At 50.7% G+C, this 23,934-nt stretch overlaps 1 protein-coding gene across 2 annotated transcripts in view; it reads left to right on the forward strand.

Moving 5' to 3' along the window:
• The first annotated feature begins 21,581 nt into the window (after nucleotides 1–21,581).
• HIF3A (hypoxia inducible factor 3 subunit alpha) overlaps nucleotides 21,582–23,934 on the forward strand; it is a 28,548-nt gene continuing 26,195 nt past the window's right edge. For both annotated transcript variants that reach the window (XM_045891786.3, XM_054511465.2), the window contains exon 1: nucleotides 21,582–21,959. In XM_045891786.3, coding sequence (XP_045747742.1) covers nucleotides 21,934–21,959 — 26 coding nt within the window. In that variant the 5' untranslated portion in view covers nucleotides 21,582–21,933. The remainder of the gene's footprint in view (nucleotides 21,960–23,934) is intronic.

Here is a 23,934-nt window from a genome sequence, read left to right on the forward strand (position 1 = left end):
TGGTCTGATTCAGGGGCAGGATGGTGTCATTGTGACAGCAGTGCTCCAAGGGGTTGTAGAGCTTGTCCTCACACCTGGGCGCCTGATGGCACAGCCACGCCCCTGGGCCAGTGGGGGCATCTGAGCAGACATTGCTGGTGTGAGCTCTGTGAACCATGACCCCACTTCCCAAGGGGAACCCTGTCCCTCTTCACTCTTCCCCATCCTTGTACTCACCTGTGACTGTCTTTGAGCACTGGAGGAGAAGGAAGACTAACACACAGACAGGAGCTGGAGGAGAGGGAAAGGAGGTTGAGGATGGGGCTTCTGGAGTGTGGCCATTGGGTGGACGGACCTCAGGGAGGACAGGCCAGTATGGGGAAGACTTACACCCAGATTTGCTCTACAGGCTTGAGTTTGGGGCCATCTCTGCATAGGGTCTAGTTCCTGATGCAGGTGAGAGTCCAGACAGCTGGGCCTGAGCAGCCTGGACCCTTTAAGGGGAGAGAATGCAGGGAAAACTCTTGGGATGGCACAGCTTAGGTTTCTAAGAATGCAATGAAGTTTCCCAGTTGGGAGAGGGGGTGGGGCAGGTGTTAAAGATATTGAGAGGGTGAAGAGCAAGAGGAAGGAAGCTGAGGTGAGATTGACAAGGAGAGAATTTGGGTGCAGAGATGCTTTGGGGATATGATTGGGCTTGAATGGGTCTTGGGAGTGGAGCTCCCCTTACCTGTATTGCAGCTTTTGGACTCCCCGTGACTGTGGATGGAGTTGGAGAGATACAGGAGATGGGAAAGAAGGAATGGGGCATGAGGGTTTTTATAGATGCACTCACATGACTGGGGTAGTGATTCGTTAGGTTCACGTATTCCACAGTTGTCTTTATTTTGAGAGCATGTAGAGGCAGGTAACAGTGGGATTATATGGATAAAACAGGAGGTGAGGCTATGGTTTCATCTTCTACACTTGCAAATGGAAAATGTCCCATTACTCCGTAACCTCAGGCCCCTCCTGGGCTACCGCGTATCAGATAGTGAAGGCATCTCTGAGGTTCCCTCCATGTTGTGGTTCTAGAATGCTGCTGGCCTTCGGCACGACTGGGCATTATGAGTTAAGGTGCAATCAGAGAGGGTGGCTCTCTGCATTTATTTTAAACTTTCTCCCCGACAAAACACCTGGTATTTCTACATTTCCCAAGTACCAGACCTATAAATTCGGTGCAACCCCTATCACAATTCTAGCACATTTCTCTGCAGAAATTAACAAGCTGATCCTGAAGTTCATATTAGAATGTAAGGGACTCCGAATAGCCAAAGCAAAGAGGAACAAAATTGTTGAACTGACGCTCCATGATCCTAAAGCTTACTACAAAGCCTCAGTAGTTAATTCAGTGTGGTAATGACCTAAGAGATGCACATATAGATCAATGAACAGGATCAACAGTCCAGAAATAAACCCATATATTTATGGTCAATTAAATTCCAACAAAAGTGCTATGACAAATAAGGAAAAGAATAATCTTTTCAACAAATGGTGCTGGGAAAACTGGGTGTCTGTATGCAAAAAGAGACTAAGAAGGACATGGAGGAGAGAAAGAAGGAGAACAAGAGGGATCCCTTCCACATACTGTACATAAAGATTAACTTCAAATTGGTCATAGACCTAAATATAAGAACCAATGCTATAAAACTCTTAGCAGAAAACAGTGGAATAAATTTTAAGGACTTTGGCTTAGGCAGCATTTTCTTAGCTATGACATCAAAAGCCCAAGAGACAAAAAAATAGAATTTGTCAAAATTGAAAACCTATGTACTACACACAAAATATCAAGGATGTGAAAAGACAGTCATGTCATAGGAGAAAAATATTTGCACACCACATATATGATAAGGGATGAGTATCCAGAATATGCTGAAAAACTCTTACAACTCAATAATGAAAAGATACTCCAATTTAAAAGTGGAAAAAGTATCTGAGCACTTTTCCAAAAAGGATGTAGAGACAGCCAATCAGCACGCGAAGAAATGCTCATCACTGTTCCAAAAGGGAATGCAAATTAAAACTACAAGATATCACTTCACTCCCACTAGGATGACTGTAATAAAAAGAAAAATGGAAAATAACAAGGAATGGAGAGGAGGTAGAGAAATCTGAACTCTCGTTACATTGCCGATAGGAACATAAAATGGTTTAGCAGCAGTGGGAAGCAGTTTGACAGTTCCTCAAAGAGCTAAACATAGAATTACCATTTGACCCAGCAATTCTGCTCCTAGGTCCTTACCCCACAGAACTGACAACAGGTACTCAAGACAAATACATGTATACACATATTTGTAACAGCACCATTCCCAGTGGCCAAAAGATGGGAACAGCCCAAAGGTCCATTAACAGATGAATGGATAAACTAGTTGTGGGATCTATGCACAGTGGAATATTATTCAGCTCTACAAAGGAAGGAAGTACTGATAAATTCTACAGTGTCAATAAATCTCAAAAATATTATGCAAAGTGAAAGATGAAAGTAATGTAAAAGGTCACATATGGTAGGATTGCTTCCCTTCATACGAAATGTCTAAAATAATAGGAAAATCCATGGAGACGGATTGTGGATTGGTGGTTGCCAGGGATAAGGATAAGGGGGAATGGAGAGCAACATTAAATGGGTATGGGGTGGCCTCTGGCTCCAATCCTAGGGTGGCTCAGATAAAAAACAATTCTGGAAGATGGTTGGGCGACTCTTCCTTCAACTTGAGAGAGAGAGAGAGACACGAAGGGAGGGGGGAGGGGAAGGGAATACAGGGAAGGAGGTGAGAGAGACGTAGTTACCCAAACGGAAGTGTTATGAATGCAGCAGGCATTGCTCATCTGGATGGACCATAGATGACAAAACTCCAGCCACTTCTCCTTCCTCCCTGAGTCTGGACTGGAATAAGCCCCTAACTTGGGCACAGATCCGGGTGCAGTTGGGCTTCATGCCTGGGACCTTCCACCTCCCAACAGCCTGATCTGAGAGCTCAAGGACTTGGGGAAACAGTGGAAGCAGAGGCAGAAGGTGCAGCTGGAGCCACAGAGGCAGGCCCATTTAGAGGGTAGGAAGGTCCCCTCACCACTGCTCTAAGAGGTTTGTAGGGCTCTCTATACCTAAGCACCAGCGGCTACATCCAGTCTAGTATCCGGGGGAGTCAGAGCTGGACTGGATTCCAAGGATTAGCCTAGGACCTCTGGAGTCCCCACCTCCATCCATGGTACCATCTCCTCCCTCCACACTACACCTGCTCTCACCTGCAAGTCCTTCCGAGCCTGAGCTCAGGAGTTCAGAATGGAAGGCAGTAGCTGAGAAGCAGAGGGGCATGAGAATGTTGGAGAGAATATTTTTTTAAATTTTTTTTTTTAAGATTTTATTTATTTGCGAGAGAGAGAATGAGAGACAGAGAGCATGAGAGGGAGGAGGGTCAGAGGGAGAAGCAGACTCCCTGCTGAGCAGGGAGCCTGATGTGGAACTCGATCCCGGGACTCCAGGATCATGACCTGAGCCGAAGGCAGTCGCTCAACCAACTGAGCCACCCAGGCGCCCTGTTGGAGAGAGTATTAGCACCAGGGTACAGAAGATGATGTCACTGAGCTGCTTTCACTGTGGGCCACAGCTCAGAGTGGATGTTGACACGGACTCGGGGTGGCAGGGAGGGCTCCAGGAAGGGCTGGGTCTAATAGTTGCAGGTCAGGGGAGAGACTGAGGTGCAGTCAGAGATCCCCTGGGGATGATTACCAAGTAGGAAGCCAAGAATTGAACAGGCAAGAGAGCATTATGTTTGAGGTCCAGAGGTACATTAGGGATGTGACGAGACAGAAGTTTGGGACCCGAGTGTCCCATGGATCCTTACCAAAGATCCTGGGCACCATGGTTCTCGATTTTTGGCTCCAGAGCAGTTGAGGGCAGAGCAGCCCCAGAGCTGGGTCCGAGACTTTATACTGGGACTTTGATAGACACCCTTACCCCCCACCTAGGGAACCTACTGGACTCACATGACAACAGAGGAGGCCAAGCTGCTGAAGGGGAGGGGCATGAAGACTCACGGTTATGTTGAGCCTGCCTTCAGCCTCCCCAGGAAACACCTGGGACCAAGGATGTGAGAGTGAATCCATTTTTTATTTATTTATTTTATTTATTTATTTATTTATTTATTTATTTATTTATTTATTTATTAAAGATTTTATTTATTTATTTGACAGAGAGATAGGGAGAGAGGGAACACAAGCAGGGGGAGTGGAAGAGGGAGAAGCAGGCCTCCCACGGAGCAGGGAGCCCGATGCGGGGCTCGATCCCAGGACCCTGGGATCATGACCTGAGCCGAAGGCAGACGCTTAACGACTGAGCCACCCAGGCGCCCCTTATTTTATTTATTTTTAAAGATTTTATTTATTTGAGAGAGAGCGAGAGCATGAGGGGGGTGAAGGGCAGAGGGAGAAGCGGGCTCCCCGCTGAGCAGGGAGCCTGATGTGGGGCTTGATCCTGGGACCCCGGGATCATGACCTGAGCCGAAGGCAGATACTTAACCGACTGAGCCACCCAGGCGCCCCTGAATCCATTTTTTAGAAGTGATGGGGCAGCTAAATCAGTGGCTCTTAGGAAAGAAGAGCAAGCTTGTGCCTAGAGCCTCTGGTGTCCCGTGCTTATTAACCATTTGTATGCAACTCACTAGGAAAAATAGATATTACATCATTATATGGCTTACAGTCCAAAAGAAAGTTTCATTACCAGTAACGGTCAAGATTCTCTGCAGTGCATACAATTCTATTTCTAGTCTATTCTCTTTATATTTTTAAAGTACCCATCATGACACTAATTCCTTTTACATTTTGAGCGAATGTCCTGATCCACAGTTTGGAAAACACTTTTCTACCTTGCAGTTAGCTAAAGAGAGGGGAGACCTGGAGAGCAGGGGAGAATGAGGCTGGGAGGGGAACGTGCTGTCCCCCACCCAATGGGGAGGACTCTGGTAATTGCACAATTGTTTCTGCTTCAGAAGCCTCCTCCCTGGTTTCCTGCCTCCTGTCTCAATCCTCCTGTCCACTCCCCTCACAGGAGACAGACACCGGGATCAATCACAGACTGAAACCTTACCACTTCCACCCCTGCTGAGGACCCTGTAAAGTTAAGTCCAAAATCCTCACTGAGGCCCAGAGGGTGACTGGCCCTGCCCTCTGCCCAACTAGGGCTGAGCCCCACTGAAACAGTCGGTTCTTGCTCACTCAAAGTCATAGCTCAGATGTCCCTTCCTCCAGGAAGCCATCCCTGATGCCCTTGGCCCTCCTTCCCAACCCTACTCACTATGTATGGGTCACTATTGTTTGGGGTAGCCTATGTCCCCCACTGGGCATAAGAACCAGAAGGACAGGGCCTGGGGCTAAGTCACTACTGTGTCCCCAGCACCGACTAGCACAGGGCTGGTGACAGAGCAGGTGCTTGGGGAATACTGAGTGAATGGATGGATGGATGGATGGATGGATGGATGGATGGATGGATGGATGAAAGCACTGTGTTCAGGGTGTATCTAACTCCACATGTCTGTCCTGACATACTGGCTTTCTGAAAATTGGTCAGAAAGTAGCCTGGGTGGTTCAGTCGTTAAGCATCTGCCTTCCGCTTGGGTCATGATACCAGGGTCCTAGGATTGAGCCCCGTGTTGGACTCCATGCTCAGTGGGGAGTCTGCCTCTCCCTCTCCATCTGCCTTTCCCCCCAGCTCATGCTCTCTCTTGCTCTCTCTCAAATAAAAAAAATCTTTAAAAAATAAAAACGATATCTCATTCATGACCAACTCAAGTGGTTCTATCACCTACTAACATGGTGAGATCCATAGTTAGGAGAACACTGCTCTGCGGTACAGAGGCTGGAGAGAGCAGGTCAGAAACAGGGGCGATGTGGGGTGGGAGGGGAGCATGTCCTTCTTGGGTCCCTGCCCACGTTCTGTTCTGTGTGTCCCTCCATCTCTGTCTCTCTCTCTCTTGCTCACTTTCTCTGTCCTTCAGTGTCAGCAGACAGAGGATCAGGTGACCAGAGGACCTGCTGGATTCTACTTTGTAAATCTAAATTAGATCTGGGACATGGAGTGGTGTTTGGGAACAGGAGACACTCAGCCTGAATCTATCTATCCTGTGTAGGGCGACTGTTCCCCTTTCTCTGATTCTGGACAGTCGTGAGGGATGAGTTCGCTCTGGGAAGTCCCCAGGGCCCTGACCCCCGACACTTACCCCTACAGCCAAATTCATTAGGCACAATCCCCAGGCTGGCACGGGGTACCCGTGTCTGACACATTTTTCACGACTTAAGCCCTTTTCTTGCCAGATGCAAAACACAAGGCCCTTCATAAATTTTGCAATTTTACGTGGACTGTCATCCTTGGAGCTTGAAGGTTTGGGAAACGTCAGAAATGGTGAACGTGGGGTCCCTTCTCTGCTTCCAGAGGTGGCAAGGTATACACACTTTTTCCACCTATGAACAAACTTCAAGATACTCACCATGATCTCCTGGTTTCATTGAATAAAATCCTATCTTCATCACAAGGCTCGGGGTTCTTGCATCTGTATGGGACCCCCGGGTATGGGACGGAGAGTTGGGACATGCAGGATGCACAGGGAAGGAGGCATCAGTGCTGAGCCTGAGTCCCACCTGTCTCCACCTGCCCAGGGGAGGGAGGACGGAGCCGCCGCGCCCCCTGGCGGGCATCGGGCGTGGGGCAGGGCTGCACTGAGCGTGGACCAGACAGGAATCGCCTACCCTAGGGAGAAAAAAATTCGCCTCTCCTGGAATCCCAAACCCAAGGCTGGCCTCACCGCTTGTGCCCCATCAGCCAGTAAGTGGTGGTGTGGGGGCCAGCTGCATTGGCCAATGGGCTCCTAACTGAAAGAAAATATTTAGATCCCAGCTTTACATCATTCAAAAAGTCATAAATTGAGCTGGATGAGAATGTCAAAGCAACACAAATATTAAGAGTAAATACAGGATAATAAGATTAAAACAAAGTGGTAACAATTGCTTTATGACGACATATGAGAAACATCAGTGATTCAGACTGTCCAAACAAAAATCTTCCTATGGCATAATCGTTTTGTGTGTAGGACTAAGCACATGATCACGTCCACTGATGTCTTGGGAGGAACCCTGGTTTCTGTGTGGGAGAGTGGAATTAGAAATACGGAATTCCAGAGGAAAAAAATGACCAGATAAGAAATCAGTCTACCTCCAACTATGGAGTTGGCCTTTAGAAACTCTGGGGTAACCGAGATAGTGGGCTGCTTGAGTGACCTTCTTATGCTTTAAATTCTCCAATAAAGAGTGAACCTGTGAAACCCTAGACACTCCATCCTCAGCCCCTAACAGAGGCGGAGCCCCCGGGTGCATGCATCTTCCCTCTCTCGCTAGCTGGGACCTCACTCTGTGGCCCCAGGCATGCCATGTACCCCCCAGGACTTGCGAGCGATCAGTCTTTTTTTTTTTTTTTTTTTAGATTTTTATTTATTTATTTGACAGAGAGAGACACAGCGAGAGAAGGAACACAAGCAGAGGGAGTGGGAGAGGGAGAAGCAGGCTTCCCGCAGAGCAGGGAGCCCGATGCAGGGCTCGATCCCAGCACCCTGGGATCATGACCTGAGCCGAAGGCAGACGCTTAACGACTGAGCCACCCAGGCGCCCCGCGAGCGATCAGTCTTATTCAGAGTTCTCTGGTGGTTGTTGCTTAGGTGTGCCCTGTGATCTTAATAAGAACCACAAGGGCTGGTCCAGCCACAGCATTGGCTCCGGTTGGGGAAATGCTTGTGGGGGGCTCACCCGCACACACGTATGGGCCCAGGTGAGTGCCTCAGGCATTCCTAGCAGGTAGCATCACTGTTGGAATCTGAGACCCACACAACACCCATTCATCAGGTGATAGACATGTAGGTTTCCAGTTTGAGGCTATTAGGAATAATTCTGCTGTGAATATTCTTGTGCAAGTGGGTGTGAAGAGGTACTTCCTGCTTTTCACCTGGCGAGGGTGGGGGGAGGGTTGGGGGTGCTGCGTCTGAGCTATGATGGAAATAATGCCCTCACGCGGCCAGGAGGGAGAACAGGAGGGAGAATTGGCTACTTCCTCCTGGAGCAAAGTGGGAAGCCAGTGGGGAAGCCAGTGACGGGAGGAAAGGAAACGTCCTTTTCTGTTTCACCTTCCAAAAGTACCGATCTGCCAGCCGGACCCAAGAGCTGTGGGAATATTGCACTGGGGGCCTGTCCAGGGGTGTCTGAGGTCAGAACCTTCCTGTCCTTTCTGGAGGGGCTGGCCCCGGACTGAGGGAGGTGGGCTGGGAGTGGCAGCCCAGCCCATATCTGTGACCTGCAGGGGACTCCTGCTGGGGTCTTCCTTGTATCCTGGGACCCAGGGGGGAGAGAAGACCCCAACCCCAGGATGGGGGTTGGGAGATACTCTTCTTTCCTCTGAGACCCTGAGCATCCTGAGGAGAGAAACAGAATCCCCAACAACTGGGTACGTGGCGTTGACCAGGGCAGCCCTAGTCCTTGTCCTCATAGAGCTCTAGGACCAGTACAGATGAGTCAACTAGTCCCCAAACAGTGACAACCAGAGGGGTGAGGGCTGGGATGGGGGGCAAGAGGGCAGCTGGTTGTGGAGCTTTTTATTTGAGGGTCTAGTGTCTCCTGTTGGGAGGCTGGACAACTCCTGCCCAGGAATCTTATATTGGTGTGGGACAGATGACACACAGGTGCCCATGAGTGCAAAATAAAGTTGATTGTGCACATAGACAGCAACAGGAACCCTCTGTAAGGAGCAGGCTCATGAGAGGTCTGGAGGGAAGGCCACGTGAGATGAGGTGAAGGGTGGCTTTGGTCTTTGGGGCTGGGACTTGGGGTCAGTGAGGGTTCCTGGATGTGGGATGGGTTTATGTGGTTGGAAGTTGCTGTTGGTACCAAGGGAGGGAGCATGTTGGCTCTCCTATAGGCCTGCCCATGTGCAGCAGAAGTGGGAGAATGGGGGGCTGAAGCTGTCAGGATCTAACATCAAAAATGGAGTCTTCCCCTTTATTACGTGGAGGTGGATGGTACTACCTGCAAATGGTTAGGTGGCTGAGTCCTGACTGAACTGTTAGAGGGTGCCACAGCCTAAGGACACACCCATGTGGGCGGGTGGGTGAGGGGTGTCTTCCAGACCCATTGATGATCCTCCAACTGGAGAAGCAGAGGGTCCCCAGGTGTGGGCCTGGGTCTCAGACCTCAGGCCACAGGCAAGCAGGAGAGAGAGAAACCTTTTCTCTCCAAGACCCTGATTTTCTGGGATACCGACTTTGAGGTGGGGAGACATCTCTGTGTGAACCACTTGGCGGAAGCCCTAAGAGGGAGCCAGCCCGGTTGGGAGCTAATACAGAACATAATATGGCAGCCAGAGTGGATTCAGCCAGAGGAGCATCGCTGGAGCAGCACGGACATCCCGCTGAGCTTGGTGCCCTGGAGGCCGCCTTGAAATGGGCTGCGATTATAGCCAGTGGACCCTTCTTCATACCAGGCTCTTACACTGACTGCCTCCAGCAACCTGGACCCTTTCTCAGGGCCAGAGGAGAACAGCCACTCAGAGAACAACAGGAAAGTTACTGTCCTTGTAGGAACCAGGGCAAACTCAGTGGACCCTCCTCCTGGGTCCACTGTCCTGTCAGTGCTGTATTCTCTAGGAGGCCCCTGCTGGAGACCAGGTATCTCTGGAGTTGGGCAGGCCAAGTCTCATGCAGGAAAGCCTTAACCAGATCAGCTCTGAGGCCTTGTGTCTCCCAGAGTTTCCTGATGCACTCGGAGGAAAGTGAGGCCACCATCGACAAGAGGGGCCCCAGGGCAAAGGTGAGGAAGTCCCGCCCCTTGTAGCCCAAGTGCTAGAAGCCTCTAGTACTGAGGCCTCCCTGGAGCCCAGAGCCCTGAATTGCCTGGTGGGAGTGAAGGCTTGGCCCACCCCAGGCAGTGACCTGTCACCTCACTGTCCCTGACCTTCTCGATCCAATGAGACTCCAGCTCAGAGGGTATGTCCTCTCTTCCACCTGAGTGTGGCGTACCTGGAGCAGCCTCAGGGAAGCCTCACCTCTCTGTGCAATTCCAGCCTTGCTGCGCCCTCCCCTCCCCCAGCAGTAGGGTGAACAGGGCCAGAACTAGAGCTGGGACCCACGTGCCTCTGGGCCTGCCCCCCCCCCGCATCTCTTCCAGCGTCTGTCTGAGCTGCCACTCCTTCTCCTTCAGGCCCTTGGTCTCCCTCCCAGGCCTCCGCTCCTGGTTCCTTAGACCCTGGCCTGTGGCTCTCACTTATCACAGTGCAAGAAGATCTCATCAGAGTATCCCAGGCCCACCCAGAGATAGAGCCACGAGGTCCTAGTGGAGAGTGAGGGTTCCCGAGGGAGGAGGGACACACAGGTGATTCTCCCTGACAGGTTCAAAGTTTCTAACAGCTGCCTCCCTCTTGAGTTCTTTAAACCAGGCTATTCTGTGCTGACCCATTCCAAAGGCAAGAGCAAGGAGTCCAGTGGGGTGTTTTGTGGTGGACAGGCCGAGAGAATGAGAGGCCCGGGCAAGATGAGGGTGGGAAGAAATTTGAGCGGCGCAAGAGGTGGAGGAGAAGTCACAAGTACACATAAGTAGGAGAGGTGCCCTTGTTTCCAGCAGTAACACGCCAGGGATTCAGAGGTGAGGTGATGAGGCATGACACTGGCCACTTACCCTCGAATGGCTCAGGAAACAAAAGTGAGGTAATAATATTTACTCACAGGATAGACGTGAAGATTGAGTTTGGTGATGTGAAATAGCTTGTAATAGTCCCTGGCACATCATCTTTCAACAAACCGATAATTAAAATGTAAAATCAGGGGCGCCTCGCTGGCTCAGTCAATAGAGCATGCGATTCTTGACCTCAGGGTTGTGAGTTCCCCACCCTGGATGTGGAGATTCCTTAAAATAAATCTTTAAAAAATGTAAAATCAAGCCACTAAAAATATTTAACCGATGTGGCCTTTTTTTGTTGCTATTTCTACACACACACACACACACACACACACACACGCACACCCCCTTCAGGTGTAGCAGTGTGTAGATCGTCACATCCACCCTAATTTCTACCACTAGAGGGCACCTCAGGTTAGGTTAGGGCTTGACTGGTTTTTAGTTTAGATAGACCAGAGGTTCTGAACTCCTTTATATTCTTTTTTTTTTTTTTTAATTTATTTGAGACAGAGAGAATGAGAGACAGAGAGCATGAGAGGGAGGAGGGTCAGAGGGAGAAGCAGACTCCCCGCCGAGCAGCGAGCCCGATGCGGGACTCGATCCCGGGACTCCAGGATCATGGCCTGAGCCAAAGGCAGTCGCTTAACCAACTGAGCCACCCAGGCGCCCCTGAACTCCTTTATATTCTTAAAAATTATTGAGGACCCCCAAAGTTATGCAGGTTGTATACAGGGTGGTGTATGGGTAAACCAGCTGTCTGAAGGAAAAGTAACCCCGTGATGTGGTGTTTCCCCAGTGTAAATACTCCCACCATGGCCCATTGCAAGCTACCGAAGTTCTAACAACTGGCTCACGTGATCCCGAAAATTTAACAGTTGGGTCTGCGGGTCAGTAGGGGCTGGCACTAGCATGCCACTGGATGGCTAGCTGTATTTACGTTACATGAATTTAAACAAGGTTTTTAAAGATCTACTTATTCATTTTGAAATAGCAATAATAAATCCATTACATTACTGTCAGAGCAATGACATCATCACATATCACATAGCCTCTGAGAAACCTCCCTGCGCTCTGGGGAAAACAATACGCAAATAACATCTTAGAATTATTATGAGAATAGTTTTGACCTTGAGGATCCCATGGATGGATCTTAGAGACCGCCAGGGGTCTGTAGACCATACTTTGGGAACCACTGGCTTAAAACTTCAGTTCTCAACTCCATTCAATCCAGTACCCTTCTTTAAAAAAAAACAGATATTTTAGGAGCGCCTGGGTGATTCAGTCGGTTAAGTGTCTGCCTTTGATCAAGGTCATGATCCCAGGGTCCTGAGATCGAGCCCCGCATTGGGCTCCTTGCTCAGCAAGGAGCCTGCTTCTCCCTCTGCCTGCCGCTCCCCCTGCTTGTGCTCTCTCTCTCTCTCTGTCAAATAAATAAAATCTTAGAAAAAATAAAAATAGATATTTTATAATATCCTTTTATTATCGTGAAATGAAATCCGTACACAGCCCACCTTACCCATGCATATGATCTCTAAAATTCATTGGGATATATTGTCTGTAATATAGAGAAGAAACAAAGGAAAAATACAATCTTCTGTCCTTCACCAGACACATGCGTTTAAGGATCGAGGAGGTGGTTAGATTTTAGAAGGGCGGCGTACATACACAGTGCCTAGGCTCTAACAGCCCAGCTGGGGTCAGGGTGGCTCCTGGATTCAAGCTCTTCAGTATTATGGCAGGGAAATGTGGCTCTTCACCTCAAAGTGGGGTGTATAGAGATTACCAAGAAGAGCCTGTGTCAGGTCAGGCTTTGCCATCAAATTAGACAACAGTCTTTCCTTTTTCAGAGGTATTTGGATCGTGGAATCATGAGTGGCTGATGGAGAGCCTGTAATTTATAAGGAATAGGAAGTGCTCCATTAGCTCAATGCTCACAGACGTAACAGAGCCAGCTGTCCCTGCTTTTGGTGAATTACACGTTTAGATTTCGGGTGAATAAGACAAGAGTCAGTGAGGGGCGCCTGGGTGGCTCAGCCGTTAAGCGTCTGCCTTCGGCTCAGGTCATGATCCCAGGGTCCTGGGATCGAGCCCCGCATTGGGCTCCCTGCTCCACAGGAAGCCTGCTTCTCCCTCTCCCACTCCCCCTGCTTGTGTTCCCCCTCTCACTGTGTCTCTCTCTGTCAAATAAATAAATAAAATCTTAAAAAAAAAAAAAAGACAAGAGTCAGTGAAATGTCTATTTTATTTATCGTTGACATGTTGGAATAAGGGCTAAGCAAGAACATTGATCTGTCCATGTGGACTACAGGAGAAGTCAGAGCAGAGTGGCCAGCTAGATTGTCTGGGGTTCAAATACCACGATGAGGGGAGACATCAATGATCGGATTCTTTGAAATGGCGAACACTCCCAATACCAGCTTCTGCCCCAAACAGGGTATGATCTTCCCTTGATTCACATGGACTTGCTCCTCTGGAAAATTCAGAGCAGATGAAAATAGTGCAAAATTCTTGCTGTTTAGATATATAATGGGAGCCGCTGTAGCCTCTGACAGGAACAGATTCCTCCTGCACAAGCAGACTCCAGCAGGACCCAGGAAACCCCACCTCATCAGGGCTGCCCAGTGCATCACAAGAGGCCTAGGGTCCCTGATCCCAGCCACCAGTTGCCAGAAACCTTAGGTTTACATACACCTCCTGGGGGCGCCCTGGCTCCTGAGGCTGCTCGCTGAACTCTGAAAGGTGTGAGCAGGTGAGGTGGGGGGATCAGGGCTCTTGGGGGGGGAACTCCCTGGCCCCGCAGAGTCTAGTGAGAGATTCTCTTGCAGGGGGCGCCAGGGCGCTGAGGAAGTGAGCAGGAGGGGAGGGCGGGGACTTGGGCCACAGCGTCCATCCATCATCCCAGTGTCCCGGGCACTTACCTGTACCAACACAAACATACACATCAGCATCTGTACAGGGAACTGTGACATGCGTGTGACCATAGACGTGAATGTGAGCAGGTACCCTTATTTGCAGAACCCAGATATGCGCTGGTGCTAACATGCATCCACGTGCCAACATCGACAGGCATGCTAGTAATCAAGGTGTGCCGAAGGCTAAGACACAGAGCTCAATCTTGAGCTACAACACGCGTATGTGTCAGAATCCACGGCGGTTGATATGGATGTGTGTTAACGGCAGCCTGTTTTGTGACACCTACATGTGTGATGTCGACACACACATGACATGTTTGCATGTGGACACGTGGGTCGCGAAAGTGCCTGTCTGAGCCTTTTCCATCCACCCTTCAGACTGGAGCTCCTTGCCCAGCAGGGGCAGTTCTGGTGAAATCCTGTGTCCTCTCCATCGGGCGGAGAATAGATGAATCATAAATGCCTGAATGAATGAGCAAGCGAATGGCACCTGATACTTGAGCTTACCACGTGTGGGGCACTGTGCTAAGCACTCACATGCCTGCTCTCATTAAACCCACATCACAGTCTCTGAGACATAGGGACTACTATATCTTCACCCTGCAGATGAGGAAAACTGAGTCATCAAGATACTATGTAACTTTGGGGCGCCTGGGTGGCTCAGTAGGGTAAGCGGCCACATCTTGATTTCAGCTCAGGTTATGGTCTCAGTGTTGTGAGATCGAGCCCCACGCCGGGCTCCGCTGGGCATGGAGCCTACTTGGGATTCTCTCTCCCTTTCCCTCTGCTCCTCCCCTTTCGCTCTCTCTTTCTCTTTCTCTCTCTCTCAAAAAAAGGGAGTGCCTTGGTGGCTCAGTCGGTTAAGCGTCTGTCTTCAGCTCAGGTCATGATCTCAGGGTCCTGGGATCGAGCCCCACATCGGGCTCTCTGCTCAGCGGGGAGTCTGCCTCTCCCTCTCTCTGATCCTCCTCCACTTGTGCTCTATCTCTCTCTGTCTGTCTCAAATAAATAAATAAAATCTTTAAAAAAAAAGTTGGCAGACCCTGGATTTGACCCAGGCCTCATAAACTTCAGACTGAGTGTGCTTAACCACTGGCCTGTTCCGATCCCCTCCCCCAATTCTTGGGATCCACTGCCATCCTTCTAAGGCAGGCACTCGGCAAGCTAGAAGAACAGAAGGCAGCCTTCTATCATCAATTCAGAGAAGAAAAGAGGTAGACACAGTTTAATCCCAATTTAATTCAGGAACGCCTGATCCTGTGGGGGGGGGGCGGTGCCTAGTGGACAATTAACTTACAAGCAGAAGAAGGGGGTCCTTCTCTCTCCCCCATCATCATGGATCCATAGCCCTTATGTTAGTGAGGATGTGGACGTATCGGAACCCTTGTTCATTGCTAGTGGGAATATAAAGTGGCACAGCCGCTGTGGAAAACAGTTTGGCAGTTCCTCCAAAAGTTAGAAATAGCAGCAATTCCACCTTCCAGGCATGTACCCCCAAAGAACCGAAAACAGGCGTTCAAGCAAATACTTGTCCGTGAACGTTCACCGTGGCGTCATTCATAAGGACCACAAGATAGAAGCAAACACAAATGTCTATCAGCTGATGAATGGATCAGCAACATGTGAAAGAGCCAAACAATGGCATAACGCAGTAACACCCATGCAAAGCAATGAAGTCGTGATACCCGCGACACCATGCGTTACTGCCGGAACCTTGCAAACGCTGTGCTCCGTGAAAGAAGCCAGACACAAAAGGCCACATAGTGTGCGTGCGACTCCCATTTATATGAGATGCCTAAAATACGTAAATCCACAGAGACGAAGAGTAGGGTGGTGGTGGCCAGGGGCTGGAGGGGGCAGGGCTGAGAGGGACGGGTTTTCTTTTGGGCAGATGAAAGTGTTTTGGGACTGCATACAGGTGACGAGTGCACAGCATCATGAACATACTCAATGTCGCCGAATTATACACTTTAAAACGGTTCATTTTATGGTATGTGAATTTCACCTCAATAGAAAAAGATAAAGAGCGAGCTGCCTCTGGGGCGCCTGCGTGGCTCAGTCAGTTGAGTGTCCAGCTCTTGGTTTTGGCTTAGATCGTGATCTCAGGGTCGTGGGGGGCTCTGCGCTCAGCGGGGAGTCTGCTTGAGATTCTCTCCCTCTGCCCCTCCCCCCACTCCCTCGTGCTCTCCCTCTCTCTTTCTAAAATAAATAAATAAATCATGGGGCGCCTGGGTGGCTCAGTCGTTGGGTGTCTGCCTTTGGCTCAGGTCATGATCCCGGGGTCCTGGGATCGAGCCCCACATCGGGCTCCCTGCTCAGCCGGGGGCCTGCTTCTCCCTCTCCCGCTCCCCCTGCTTGTGTTCCCGCTCTAGCTGTCTCTCTCTCTCTGTGTCAAATAAATAAAATCTTTAAAAAATAAATAAATAGGGCGCCTGGGTGGCTCAGTTGGTTGGGCGACTGCCTTCGGCTCAGGTCATGATCCTGGAGTCCCTGGATCGAGTCCCGCATCGGGCTCCCTGCTTGGCAGGGAGTCTGCTTCTGCCTCTGACCCTCCCAACCCTCCCCCCTCTCATGTGCTCTCTCTCTCAGTCTCTCTCTCTCAAATAAATAAATAAAATCTTAAAATAAGTAAATAAATAAATAAATCTTAAAAAAAAAAAAAAGCAAAGAAGGAGCTACCCCAGAAACTAAAAATAAAAAATTCAGTTCCTCGGTCACACTGCGTACATTTCAAGGGCTCAGTAGTCACACGGGGCCAGTGGCTACCATACTGGATGGCACAGACAGAGAACATTTCCATCATCGTGGGAAGTTCTACTGGACAGTGCTGGTCTAGGGTTTCCCGCACTCTCCATCTGGCTGATTGTTTTTTCATAGTGTTGTTTAATGTGTTCTTCTGTCCACTGTCTTTCCTATGAATGGATAGTTATATCCGGAAGCTTGATCTGATTCAGGTTCGGTTACTGTGGCGGAAGTATTTCATGGGCGCTGCTGTGTCCTCCCAGCAGGAGGCACATCACGTTTGGTGGAGTCTTTGGTGTGTGTGTAAGGACAGCAGCATCTTTCCCATCTCGTTGGCCAAGCGATGGATGTCACATGACCACATGGGCCAGGGAATGTATGTGATTTACTCAGGAGGGCCTCCATGGGCACATAGTGAAATCATGGATGTGCGGTTCTATAACAAGGAGGAAATGGAGATCGGGAGACAATAATCCACTCTACCCCGGGTGACAGTGTGGTTTTTATCAAATGCATTTTTCGGAAATGACTCTCTGAGTCGCAGAGAAGTTAAGTAACTTGCCCAAGGTCACACAGCTGGCAAGCGAGGGATCCAAGATTTGAACCCAGGCAGGCAGGCACCAGTGCCCTGGATGGTAATACTACAGGGGAAATACCTGATGGGGTTGTCGTGATGTTCTAGTAAGAGCAGGAATGCGAAGGGCTTAGTACGGCACTTGGCCCAGGAGCGGTGCATGATACTTCTGACCCGTGCTGTTTATTTCCATCATCTAATTCCAGGTTAGTCTTGGCTCGAGGTTGGAGGGATTTTCTGCCCCTGGCAGCATTCCAGGAATGCCAGCTGGCCTTTATAAACCCATATGATTAGGAGTCAGAGTCCGGGGAAGGGAGAGTGGAGAGAGAATCAGACCACAAGAGGTAGCCATAAAGAGGTTAGGAGCAGGGGCGCCTGGGTGGCTCAGTCGGTTGAGCATCTGCCTTCGGCTCGGGTCATGATCTCGGGGTTCTGGGATCAAGCCCCGCATCGGGCTCCCTGCTTAGCGGGGAGCCTGCTTCTCCCTCTCCCTCTGCTGCTCCCCCCTACGTACGCGCTTGCTCTCTCTCTCTGTGTCAAATAAATAAAACCTTAAAAAAAAAAAAAAAAAGAGGTTAGAAGCAACTCCCGCCTGTCTCCAGCAGCAGGGAGGGTGAACATAGGGAGGTGAACACCAGGGGTAAAATGTCTGAGCAGATGTACAGGAGAGAGTGGCCAGAGATCCTGACTTATCAGATTTGGGTGTGTGCACAGTTCTGGGGACCCTATCCCCCTGTTCCTTCTCTGGTATCTCAAAGCTCAAGACTCCACCCTCCCCCCCACCCTGGGGCTGCTCCTAGGCAGAGCTCCAAGATGGTCTTATGAGGAGTGTGGCTGATATTCCCCCTGCCAAATGGCCACAGGAATATTTTGAGTCCCACGCGCTCTTCCTTGTGCAAGCTTGCCCCTATCCATCAGGAAGTGGAGTCTCTTCCTCCCCTGGAAGCTGGGCAGGACCTCGTGACTGACTTGAGAAAGGGGCATGGAGGTGACACTGCATGGCTTCCAGGTGTAGGTCATAAAGGAGACACGGTTCCTGCCTGTTCCCTCGATAGATCTTCCTCCCTCCCTCCCTCCTGGGGCCCCAGCTGCCATGATGTGGGAAAGCCCAAGCGACCACGTGGAAAGGTCGCTTGCGGAGGTTCCAGCCACAGCCCACAGGTGAGGTCCCAGCTGAGAGCAGCAACAACAAGCAGGTGAGTGGGGGAGCTGCAGATCATGCCAGCCCACTGCCTTTGAGCAGCCCCTGCTGATGCCAGTTGGGTGGAGGTGAGCTGTCTGCGCAGAGCCCTGCCCAGATGGCAATTCATGAGCAAAATAAATCTCTCCATGGGATGGTTTGTTTTGTAAACGAGAGAGCTTCCAATTCTTTCCCACCTGAAGGGAACGAGGACTTCATTCAAACCTAACCCAGATGTCATGTCCCTGTTCAAAAGCCTCCCATGCTCCCATCACCCTCTGAGTGAAAGCCAAGGTCCACACGTAACCTAAAAACCCATCCTACATGATCTTCCCATACTGCTGTCCACCTCATACCCCACACCACCTTTTCTGACCTCATCTCCCACTCTCCCCATCCATCCCTCTGCTCTAGCCACACTGGTCTCCTTGCTGATCCCTGAACTTATGGGCCAGTCCAACCTCAGGACCTTTGCACTTGCTGTTTCTTCGTTTAGCACACTCTTCTCCCAGAAATCCATGGGGTTTCCCCCGTCCTCATCTTCAAGTCTTTGCTCAGATGTCACCTTCTCATTAAGCTCTTCCACAACCAAACCATTTAATATTATAGCTCCCACTGCCAAAAATCACTACGCCCTCCATTCTCTGGGTTATATCTTTCTATAGTACTTGTTATAATGTGCTGTATATTTCACTTACGTTTCTGTGTATAGTCATTTTGCCCAAATAGAGTGTAAGTTCCATGAAGGCAGGTCAGGGATCTTAACCTGTCTTGTTCACCACCGTATCCCCAGTGCCTACAACAGCTCCTCCTGTATATTTAGCACTCTGTCCCCTGAGTCCTTCGGCCTATCTATCAATATTTGTTTGCTCTTCAGATTTTTCTCTTTTGAGATAAAACTTACATATAACAAGATGCACAAATCTTAAGAGTACAATTTGCTGAGTTTTGACAAATGCATATACCTTTGTAACCCAAAATCTGTCAAGATAAGGAACCACTGTCCTGATTTTTTTTTTCCCACCTGCGATCAGCCTGGCCCATTCTGGAACTTAATGTAATTGAAATCACATAGCATACTTCCTTTTGTGTCTGGCTTCTTTCATTCAGCGTAATGATCTTGAGATTCATCCATGTCGGATGTGTATCAATAGTTCATCCTTTTTCTTGCCGAACAGTGTTCACCATATGGGTATACCACAGTTTGTTATTCATATTGATATATTGATGATGTGTTGATATGTGAACCTCAATATCTCTTCAATCCATCTCCTCTCCTTCACCCCCCATGGCTCCTGCCCTGGCCCCGGTCTTCTTTATACCCAGCCTCCTTCCTGTTCTCTGACCTCCTGTCTCACCCCACCATCCGCTCTCCACAGAGCAACCAGAGGAATCTTTATAAGGCACACATTGTGTTCCTGTCCTGCTCAAAACTCTGCCATGGCTCCCTAGTGCCCTCAGGAGATCGCCCAGTCTTCTTCAATGCCTTTCAGACCTGCTTCTATCTCACCTGCATGCACCACTCCAGCATCACCTCCCACCTCTTCTCTTTACGCTCCAGGTTGCAGGCAGTCTCCTTCTCAGGTCCCTCATGGTACCAAGCTCTCTTGCCTCCGCACCATTATATTCTCTTCCCTCTGTCCAGAGTACTTTTCCCTAGCCCTCTCTTTACCTTCCTAACTGCTATTCATCCTATTCATTCAGATGTCTCCTCCTTAGGAAACCTTCTTGAGAGGCTGGGTGAGACACCTCCACAGAGCTCCCATGGTCCCTGGTGGCTCAGATCACTCTACATTTTAATAACAAAAAGGTCTCTGCTAAACTTCCGTTCCAGGAACAAACCTTGTTTCTCAAGACAAACAAGAACACATCCATTCAGCAAAAATGGGAAACCATTTCAATGAACACATTTCCCCTATTGCCTTAGCTGCCAGGAAGCACCGAGTGAAGCTTCATGCTCACCTAGATCATAGATGCCTGGTGCATCCATACGTATTTGTAAATTCTGTTTTGATGTGTGTTTAACAAGTGCCAGTTTTCCTTGGGTCCTGTAGATCCTCACATTGGCTCTCTGCTGTGTCTTGCATAGCCCCTACTTCTTCGTGTAGGATACTGCTTCCCCTGCAGCCCTTTCTAATTTAGGCCTCTTGTTTTCTCATACTCCACATGCCTCCACACTGGAGCGTGGGAGATATTTTCTCTGTTTATCAAGATTCTTTCTTTTTGGGTGAAAGCAGCTAAAATCAATTCACACCAATCTAAGCACAAAGTAAATGAATAAAGTAATATTTAACAACAACAGCAACAGCCAAAAAATCCCATAATGGTTCTGAGATTAAAGTGGAGTTCATGTACGGCTGGATCCAGGTACCCAAGTGCTGATGTCAGAACTGTCTTTCACAAATTTTCATTTCTGCTTTCTTCTGTATAAACTTTCATCTCATAAAGCCTCTTCTTTCCTGGTGACCAGCTCACCTCCCACCAGCTGGGCAACTCCAGTAGAAATAAAGAACCTTTTTCTTTAGTTGCAGCAAATGTCTCAGGGTTGGTTCTCACTGGCCAGGTTAGGTCACATGTCTTCCCTGAACCAATTACTGTGACCAAGGAAACAGAATAAACTGATTGGCTAGGTTTGGATCCTGTGTCTCTGGAGCTGGTGAGGGGAGGGTTATGGCCAGCCCTATTCAAATTTAATAGAGTGAGAGCAGAAAGAAGTGGTTCCCCACAAGAAAGCTGAGTGAGGGCAAAGCTGGGGAGGGCAAATCCTACAAACTTTGGCTATAGTATCCTTTTCCCTGTCCAAAGCTTCATCCAGAATACCGGTCCCTTGTGGATTAGTAAACCGCCCCCTACACACACACACACACACACACACACACACACACACAAAATACCGGTCCCCTGTGGATTAGTAAACCGTCCCCTACACACACACACACACACGTGTACACACACTTCCCTAGCCAATCCTAATGCTTTAGCCACTCCTTGGTGACCTTGTACCTCTCTCTTCTTACTTCACTAGTAGAAAGATACCATTTCTCTGCTCTTTTAAAAAGTGGGTGTGTTTGGGTTTTACATATTTACTTGACATAAACGTAATCATTCAACAGTGGGAACTTGAAAAGGGAGGGAGGGAGGCAAGGAGGTGGGGCTGGGGTACAAAGGGTGGCAGACTGGAGGAGCGGGGTGAGGTGGGGGTACTGGCTGCAGGGATGGGGCAGAGGGGCTGCGGACAGAGAGGGAATGGTGGAGTACAAAGGGGGAGGGATTGTAGAGCTGCGGTGGGGGTGGCGAGAAGCGGGGGTTCTCAGTGGATAAGGAGGAGGAGATGGAAGAAGCAGAGCTGGGCGACTTGCAGGGGGTGGGACTGGTGGTCTGAGGGGCCCAACCGGGGGTGGGGGAAAGGGAGGGGTGGGCCGGGGCCGAGGGTTAGAGGGTGCGGTGTCAGGTCAGAGTGAACTGCGTGGTTCGGGAGAGGGCTGGTGTCGGAACTTAGCGAGACAGGCTGGGCCAGGAGGCGCGTCCCGCGGACCTTGCGGGTGACACCGCCGAGGAAGCCCGCGGCTAGGGGTGTGGCTAGGGGGCGGTGTACGCCGCGGTGTCCCCCCACTCCGGGAGTTCCAGGTCTTCGCCTCTGGTCCCGCCTCTTTCTCGGAAGTGGCACACCCGTCGTCCAACCGGAGCCGCGGGCCGGGCGCGGCGCAGCCAACGGCGCGGCGGGGGGCGGAGCTGGGGAGGGGGCTCGCTGGGCCAGGGGAGGGGGCTAGGGGCCTCGAAGGGCTCCGGAGCGGCGACGGCGAGCCATGGCGCTGGGGCTACAGCGCGCAAGGTACTGGGGTTCGGGGCAGGAATGGTGGGAAGCGGGGGGCTCTCCTTCCAGCGACCCCCCCCGAGCCGGGTGGGGGATGCGCGGGTGCAAGCCGAGGACGCCCCGGGACGCGCGGTTGGAGGCACATCCCCGGCGCACCCTCCACCCTACGGGATTGCAGGCGAGGGGGATTTCCCCAAGTCCCCGGCTGCCCCGCCCCGCCCCTTTAGCCCGGAGTGACTTCAGGGTGGTGAACCCCAATTTCCTGCTGCTCCGGGTTCGCTTTCCCTCCTGGTTAGGGTCCGTACGGAATTGGGGGTGCTTGTGTTTGAGTAGTTCCCGGGCTTCTGCGGAAGGCGTTCTCCTTCCACGTATTGAACCTACTGGCCTCCGAATTCCCAGAATTGAGGTTGTTCCTTGCCACGGGACCCAGGGGATCCTAGGGTATATTGGATACCCCAAAACTAAGCCTTCCCAGATTCAGGGGGTCCCTTGAAATGGGAAGTCAGATTCTGAGTTCAAGAGCAGAGAGATCCCTTATAATTGGATGCTCCCTGACAGTCTCTCAAACGTTGGGTTCCTTAGAAATAAGGGGGGGGGTCCCCTTTCAGCAACTACCTGGGACCATTCCCAGAGACCTTTTTGTATCCTTTTGAAAGGTAGAGTCACCCCTTTTAATAACAGAGAAACAGCCTGACCTACTTCCCAAAGTCTAGCCCCTTATCTCCCTCTCCACCCCCACTCAGTGCCTGTGACTGTGGACAGGGGCACACCATCCAAGACTTATTTGGGGAGTCCCCCATGGAGGGTGCTGTGCCTGATTCAGTGCAAGCCTTGATGGGAGCACCCCCTGCCGAAGTGTTCAGCTGGGTCCTACTGGCCAGAGAGTAGGTTTCTGTGATCACTTCCATCTGCTGAGTGCTCTGGGTCCAATGCCAGGGGGTCTACCTGGTGATGTTTTCTTGGGACCCTGGAAAATCTTGCAGGCCCTTGGTTTCCCTTGTCCAATCTGAGGCATCCAGGAAGCCTCACCCCCTTCCCTCCTCCCTGGCTTCCCAGGTTTGATTGGGTCTGTCCACACCCCCATGTTTTTTAGTCCCCCCTCCCTTGCTCTTCCCCCCTTCAGTTCTATTCCAGTCTCTGGCTCTGGGCCTGACAGGGAACTCCATCCCACCCCTTCTGGGCCAGTCTCAGCCCAGCCCCTCCCAGCGCCCCCTCCTGGCTAGGTGGGGGCCCCTCTTGGCTGAGCTGGGGCGCTCCCCCCTCCCCACCAAGGCCAGCCCTTTCCTGTGGTGTCATCCCAGTGCTGTGCACCACCCACTCATAACTCGCACCCAGATCCTGGCCACGCTCCATCCCCTCCTGCACCCCTAGGATGGCCCTTGGGGGCCTTGGTGATGGTGAGTGGGCCCCCATACCTCCTCACCCCCTTCCCTTCTTCCAGCTCAGGCTTACTGCCATCCTACCCCGGGCAGGAATGTTCTTGGGAAGTCCCTGATGGGTATAAGCGCCCGGGTGCCCCCCAGATCTGAGGGTTCCCAGAGAAGATGGACTTTGGGTACAGGTACCCCACTGGATTACCATGTCCTTGGGAATGAGCAGAGGCAGAGGCAGAGAGACTCCTCCTGACTGACCCCACCCCAAGTCCTTTCTCAAACCCAAACCCTGCTTCTGGACAACCTAAGGCCCCATAGATCCTCTATACTTTCTTCAAGACCCCCACTACCCTCTCAGTGTCAGAAGAGAGATGGCCAAGAGCAGCCCTGAATGTGGTTCAGGGTCTTCCTACTTTCTCCTTGCCTTTGCTCTCTGGTGGCAGTTTCTTCAGAGGTGGGCTTCTCCCTCTCATGGTTGGGCGGGGCGGGGGTACTGGGCCCCAGCCCCCATTCCCAGGCCTCACTCTGGGGCCTCCAGACCCTGGCCCCGCCTTCTGTTCTCTGCTGGAACACAGAGGAAGGGTGGCAGGGTTCCAGCTGCACGTCCCAAGCTGGGCAGA

Source organism: Mirounga angustirostris, unplaced genomic scaffold (genome assembly GCF_029215605.1).
Source record: "Mirounga angustirostris isolate CCGP_5_RB_7025 unplaced genomic scaffold, mMirAng1.0.hap1 SCAF_16, whole genome shotgun sequence".
NCBI classification, from domain to species: domain Eukaryota; kingdom Metazoa; phylum Chordata; class Mammalia; order Carnivora; family Phocidae; genus Mirounga; species Mirounga angustirostris.